Source organism: Lolium rigidum, chromosome 4, assembly GCF_022539505.1.
Source record: "Lolium rigidum isolate FL_2022 chromosome 4, APGP_CSIRO_Lrig_0.1, whole genome shotgun sequence".
NCBI lineage: Eukaryota > Viridiplantae > Streptophyta > Magnoliopsida > Poales > Poaceae > Lolium > Lolium rigidum.
This window is the reverse complement of record NC_061511.1, coordinates 33528465-33535634: the sequence shown is the minus strand read 5'-3', so window position 1 is coordinate 33535634 and position 7170 is coordinate 33528465. Positions and strand designations below refer to the sequence as shown.

General features: G+C 50.7%; 1 protein-coding gene across 1 annotated transcript; it reads left to right on the top strand.

Annotated features, from left to right (window-relative positions):
- Positions 1-516: 516 nt before the first annotated feature.
- LOC124707983 (WRKY transcription factor 22-like) lies at positions 517-6902 on the top strand. Its single transcript, XM_047239673.1, has 2 exons — positions 517-980; positions 6446-6902. Exons 1-2 carry the CDS (start codon positions 526-528, stop codon positions 6900-6902), a joined length of 912 nt encoding a protein of 303 aa, XP_047095629.1. The 5' UTR covers positions 517-525.
- Positions 6903-7170: the final 268 nt, after the last annotated feature.

Here is a 7170-nt window from a genome sequence, read left to right as displayed (position 1 = left end):
CCGCGACAAAGGGCTCGTGCCCTGCGCGCCAGGCGGCTGCCACGTGGTGGACCTTATGTCGCGGGTCGTAAGTGACCCGGGATAAAAGGCCACCCTTTTATCGCGCCTTGTTTGTCGCGGCTGGCCGCCCGCGACAAAAGGCCCTAACCACCCGGATCAAAAGGCCTGTTTTCCACTAGTGGGCGCGGGTCGCGAGAGGGGAGGGGTGGATCAGGATTGTGTTGCTTTCCCTGCAGTTGTACCTACACGCCTGTGGCTGTGAATCACGTACGCATGTGTCCCTATCGTGCATATTCCCTCCTCGTCCTCGCCATGCTTTCAGCTGTCCCATTGATCACCGCGGAAGGACCGCCATGTGGGTGTGTGAAGTGCTAGGGGTCCATGTTTCTAGCTTGTCCTGTGGCGTCGGAGACGGCGGCGAGATCCTCTATAAAGGCGCGACTTCGAGGGTTTGAGTCTTTGAGAGGCAGCTACCGGGGCTTTGGTCTGAACAAGCAAAGGCACAGTTGAGCTATCTGAACTGAAATGGAGCTGAATAGAGGTGCCCTGGGTGGAGGGCACGGCTACGGGGAGCCGGACGGGATGCAGATGCGCCGCCGGGAGTGGCTTCTAGAGGCGCAGCTACACGAGCTGCTGTTCCCGTCAACGTCACCGTCTCCGACCAGCGGCGTCGGCGCGTCGTGGTCGTCCGAATTGTGTGGCTCTGGCGAGCAAGGAAGCTCGCCGGTGATGGTTCCAGCGTCCTGCCGTGGCGGCGGGAAAAGGCGGAGCAGAAGTAGCAAGAGAGACCGGGTGGTGGGCCGACTGCACCAGGCGGAGCAAGAGCAGCCCGGTGGTTGGTTGACGGCGATAAAGGCTACTTGTTGCCGCAAGAAGAACCAAGGGAAGACGACGACGTTTGTCACTACGGTGCCTGGTTTCGACGGCTACCAGTGGAGAAAGTACGGCCAGAAGCAAATCGAAGCCGCCCAATACTCGAGGTAAATATTTTACCACCACTAAGTTCATTACTAATTCAGTTGGATAAATTTCTTGCCCCCCGTGCTAATTGTTAGGAATAAGCCACGCCGCGACGTCGACCAGCGTGTGCGCGCCTAGGTCGAGTCCGGACTGCGGTGCGTGGCCTCGTCCGTGTTCATGTCCATGTCCGTGGCAGGTGTGTACGTAGATTGGTCAGAATTCAGGTTGTTAGCTGCATGCAGTAGGAAGAGGCAGTCGCGTGGTGTGCGTTAGTGCGCGTCGTGCGCGTGATGGCCGGAGGAAACGGATCGAGCGGCAAGAGTGGACGGCGTGCGTGTGTGCGTGCTTGGCTCTGGGTGTTAGCTCGGGTATAAATTCCCTTCCCTGTACTGCTTGTAGAAAAAACTGGTACGAGCCAGCTGAAATAAGAAGAAAGAGTCGGGCGTCCGTGCGGCCGTGGCGGCGTTCGTCGCCGGCCGGAAAATCTGTGTTGTCTCCCTTCTTCTACCTCTGTCCGAGAGAGAGAGAGAGCACCGGCATTGGTCGCCGGAGGGACTGGTTCGGCGTGTGTCGCCGAGGCCAGCCCCAACACTAATCTCCATCAGTTAACCCTCCATTCAGTCGTTTAAGGCTGGTGCCAATGGGGTCGATAGCGGGGGCGCTATCGCCCGTGGCTGGGCGGGAGGCGGGCGGGAGTGGGGCGGGACGCGAGCGCGGGACGCTGGGGCTGGCGCCGGGCGGTACCGCCCGCTGCCGCCCGGCTACCGCCCGCGCTCGGGGTGACACCGATGTATACACAGCTCCAGCATGATTTGATGAAGCATGTGTGGGCTAATGCCTAGATTATGTAATTTTTTCAAATTTTTATGTAATCTTTTCAAATTTTTATGTAATTTTTTTTATGATGTAATCGGTAACAATTTTAGTTGAATAAAATAATTTCCTTGCATTATTTATATTGTTGTAATCTGAAAATGAAATGCTGATGTCGAGGAGAGAGAAAAGCTGACGTGGAGGAAAGAGAAATAAAGCTGGCACTATAGCGCAGTGCGTTAGCGCACGTGGGGTGAGAGTGGGGTGAGAGTGAGGGAAAAAGCCGACGTGGCGGGTGAGAGTGAAGTGGTGCATTGGCACCAGCCTAAGCACTCTGTTATCTCAAAACTAGTAATGGAAGCTAGATCTGTAATATTTGTACTTTCCTACCAGTAAGCATTACATGTCAAGTAAGTAAAATTTGCGGAGCAGACTATACAATAACAAAACAAACTTCATTTACTAAGGTTAAATTATCTGAATGCCATCTTCGACATGATTTGAGTGTTCTGTGAAGTTAAAAAAACAGTAAGTGGAATAGCCAAGAAGAATGCTAAGAGCATCTCCAGTCGCGTCCCCCAAACCGTCCCCCAAACCGCGCCGGATCGAGCGTTTGGGGGACGTGTTTTGTTCGTGCCGTCTTTGGGGGACGTCGCTCCCCAGTCGCGTCCCCCAAACGCCGCTCCCAAACATTAAAAATAATTTAAATAGATAGAATAAAACTTTTTACTAATATTCAAATCGGTTCAACATAAACAAAATACATATAAAACTACGAAAAAACATAATTAAATTACATACAAATTATTTTAAACTACTACTTCTTCTTCTTCGATGATGGCCCCGCCTCGTCGTCGTCGTCACGGTGGCGCTTCCTGCTCGTCACCTCTTCCGAAGAGGCGGTGTCGGCCGACGCGTCGGAGTCCTCCTCGTTGTCGCCGGTGCTCGCCGGCTGCGCCTTGGCCTTGGCGGTATTGGCCTTCGCGTCCGCCTCCGCCTTCGCACGGGCCACCGCCGCCTCCTCTCGACCCTTCTTCCTCCGCGTCCTCCTCCACGCCCGGCCATTCCTCCGCGCTGTCAAGTGGCGGGAGGGAATCGTCGTCGCTGCTGGGCGTCGGAGCTTTCTCCCACCAATGGCGCCATCCAGCAGGCTTTCCCTCGGCCGGAGGTGTCGGAAGGAAGCTCGGAGATGTAGCTCATCGTCGCTGGAGGTGTCGGATGCGGCCGGTGAAGATCCAAAAGCGCCGACGTACGGGTCTTATTGAGCGCGGATGATCGGCGGCGCAGAAGTCGAAAAGACCAGCGGTTGCTCTTCCGAGGAGTCCCGACTCCATTCCGGCGGTTGCCGCGTCGTCGACGCGGTTGCCAATGCGACGGTTCCGCTTCCCGGCAACTGCACCGTCGCTACGTAGGTGGCGGCTGAGCTTCCGAGCCGCTGACGCGGCGGGCCCGCGTCGGGCCCGCGTCGGTTCGCCTCGCTTTTCGTTGTGTCCGGCGTGCCCGGTGCGTCCCCTGTGGGACGGGGACGGGCTCGGGGCGCCGGACAAAAATGGACTTTGGGGGACACGGCTGGAACGCATTTTTGGTCCGGCGCGCCCCAAATCCCTTTGGAGGACGCTTTGGGGGACGCGGCTGGAGATGCTCTAATGTTGTGAAAAAAGTTCCATGATCAATAAACCATCTAATGCTAATGTTCCAATGTAGGTCATGGTTAAAACTTCGTGATCTTTTCAACATCAAAGAAGAGAAACACTGCAGCTATCACATAATTGATTGATGAACACAACACCTGATGCATGCACGTGATTCCCATTTCAATCTGCAGGAAATCTCATGCCAAATCCTTCCAGCGACCACACAATTGAATTACATATTGTGGAGACTCCTTTCGAATCCGCAAGACAAACCATCTGTTTTAACAACTGACTAAATTAGTAGGTATTATAAGCCTCAGAGCAACCTGAAAATTTCGCTAAATGCTTTACAGCATCAATTCACTGGATAGTAGAACAAATATACAAATTACCTTGTTCGTCGTCATGCTACCTTTTTAGCGCAACTATGGTTAACCTGCCCTTGGCTCATCCAAATCATGTTCACCTAACAAATTTGATGCATCCAATGGATTAATTTAGCTTCATCAGAACCCAACCATGGTAACAAATTTGATGCATCCAATGCCTAGATTATGTAATTTTTTCAAATTTTTATGTAATCTTTTCAAATTTTTATGTAATTTTTTTTATGATGTAATCGGTAACAATTTTAGTTGAATAAAATAATTTCCTTGCATTATTTATATTGTTGTAATCTGAAAATGAAATGCTGATGTCGAGGAGAGAGAAAAGCTGACGTGGAGGAAAGAGAAGTAAAGCTGGCACTATAGCCTGTGCATTGGCACCGTGGGGTGAGAGTGGGGTGAGAGTGAGGGAAAAAGCTGACGTGGCGGGTGAGAGTGAAGTGGTGCATTGGCACCAGCCTAAGCACTCTGTTATCTCAAAACTAGTAATGGAAGCTAGATCTGTAATATTTGTACTTTCCTACCAGTAAGCACTACATGTCAAGTAAGTAAAATTTGCGGAGCAGACTATACAATAACAAAACAAACTTCATTTACTAAGGTTAAATTATCTGAATGCCATCTTCGACATGATTTGAGTGGTCTGTGAAGTTAAAAAAACAGTAAGTGGAATAGCCAAGAAGCATGCTAAGAGCATCTCCAGTCGCGTCCCCCAAACCGCGCCGGATCGAGCGTTTGGGGGACGTGTTTTGTTCGTGCCGCCTTTGGGGGACGTCGCTCCCCAGTCGCGTCCGCCAAACGCCGCTCCCAAACATTAAAAATAATTTAAACATATAGAATAAAACTTTTTACTAATATTCAAATCGGTTCAACATAAACAAAATACATATAAAACTTCGAAAAAACATAATTAAATTACATACAAATTATTTTAAACTACTACTTCTTCTTCTTCGATGATGGCCCCGCTTCGTCGTCGTCGTCACGGTGGCGCTTCCTGCTCGTCACCTCTTCCGAAGAGGCGGTGTCGGCCGACGCGTCGGAGTCCTCCTCGTTGTCGCCGGTGCTCGCCGGCTGCGCCTTGGCCTTGGCGGTATTGGCCTTCGCGTCCGCCTCCGCCTTCGCACGGGCCACCGCCGCCTCCTCTGACCCTTCTTCCTCCGCGTCCTCCTCCACGCCCAGCCATTCCTCCGCGCTGTCAAGTGGCGGGAGAGAATCGTCGTCGCTGCTGGGCGTCGGAGCTTTCTCCCACCAATGGCGCCATCCAGCAGGCTTTCCCTCGCTGGAGGTGTCGGACGGAAGCTCGGAGATGTAGCTCATCGTCGCTGGAGGTGTCGGATGCGGCCGGTGAAGATCCAAAAGCGCCGACGTACGGGTCTTATTGAGCGCGAATGATCGGCGGCGCAGAAGTCGAAAAGTCCAGCCGTTGCTCTTCCGAGGAGTCCCGACTCCATTCCGGCGGTTGCCGCGTCGTCGACGCGGTTGCCAATGCGACGGTTCCGCTTCCCGGCAACTGCACCGTCGCTACGTAGGCGGCGGCTGAGCTTCCGAGCCGCTAACGCGGCGGGCCCGTGTCGGGCCCGCGTCTGTTCGCCTCGCTTTTCGTTGTGTCCGGCGTGCCCGGTGCGTCCCCTGTGGGACGGGGACGGGCTCGGGGCGCCGGACAAAAATGGACTTTGGGGGACGCGGCTGGAACGCATTTTTGGTCCGGCGCGCCCCAAATCCCTTTGGGGGACGCGGCTGGAGATGCTCTAATGTTGTGAAAAAAGTTCCATGATCAATAAACCATCTAATGCTAATGTTCCAATGTAGGTCATGGTTAAAATTTCGTGATCTTTTCAACATCAAAGAAGAGAAACACTGCAGCTATCACATAATTGATTGATGAACACAACACCTGATGCATGCACGTGATTCCCATTTCAATCTGCAGGAAATCTCATGCCAAATCCTTCCAGCGACCACACAATTGAATTACATATTGTGGAGACTCCTTTCGAATCCGCAAGACAAACCATCTGTTTGAACAACTGACTAAATTAGTAGGTATTATAAGCCTCAGAGCAACCTGAAAATTTCGCTAAATGCTTTACAGCATCAATTCATTGGATAGTAGAACAAATATACAAATTACCTTGTTCGTCGTCATGCTGCCTTTTTAGCGCAACTATGGTTAACCTGCCCTTGGCTCATCCAAATCATGTTCACCTAACAAATTTGATGCATCCAATGGATTAATTTAGCTTCATCAGAACCCAACCATGGTAACAAAATAGTTATTTCGTTAAATCTGGTTATTAATTGACACGGCCACTACATAGAATGCTGTGACAAAATCAGCAAAGCATATCGAAATGGAGCCATACAAAACGTTCGATTTATTTACTCCAAATGCTAATAGCAACATGAAAATATCTAATATATGGTGCCAGGTAAGAGAACCTTATTCCTTGTGAAATGTGAACGCTGCTTCATCATAATGGAGTTTACTTTGCACAAAATGGGCAATCCACAATATGTTCAAATTTATATTGTAATGACATGCATTTATATATATCTACAGCTGAAAACATATAAAGAACGTCAATGAATCAATTGAAAACTAAGTATAACGATGACTAAATATACATCACTTGATTTTGTACACTGCAGGAGTTACTACCGGTGGACCCACAGCACGGACAAAGTCTGCCTGGCCAAAAGGATGGTGCAACGCAATAATGACAGTGACGGCGACAGTGGACCGTCTAGGTACACGGTGGTGTGCATCTCGGAGCACAACTGCATGGTGACCGAGGTGGCGGCGGGGCCGACTATCCTCGAGACTAGCACAAATACCATAGCTGCTCCAAGCATCGCCGCCTTCTTTCCTAGCAGCTCTAGTACTGCCATCAGTACCGGCACTCGGTCGCTGGCGAGCTCGGATACCACATGGAGCGGTAGCACCATCGTTGGCGCGAATCCGACGCCCAACGTGTGCCCCGACTCTTGCAGCATGTTTGCTATCGATGGCGACTACTGGGAGGAAAACCCGTTGCTCCAGGATATATATGGACTTCGCCGGGCCAATCATGTCGCCGGCGGCAGCGGATGGATGTTGGATTCATGACTTGTTCGATAACGATTCCCCATTTATATGATTTCTTTGTAGATTGTGTTTAATTTGCCTGTTTTCTACATATGTTTAATCACACAAGTTGATTTTTTTTCCGAAACGGGGATTAAAACCCGGTTTCTGCATCATGATGATGCACACGGCCTTTTATTAAAAATTTACGAGTACAGAGTACAGAGTTTAAGACAAATCACGCATCGCCGATAATTGATACAAGAATCAACCATCGAAAAAGGAAAAAAGAAAGTATGACTACGTATCA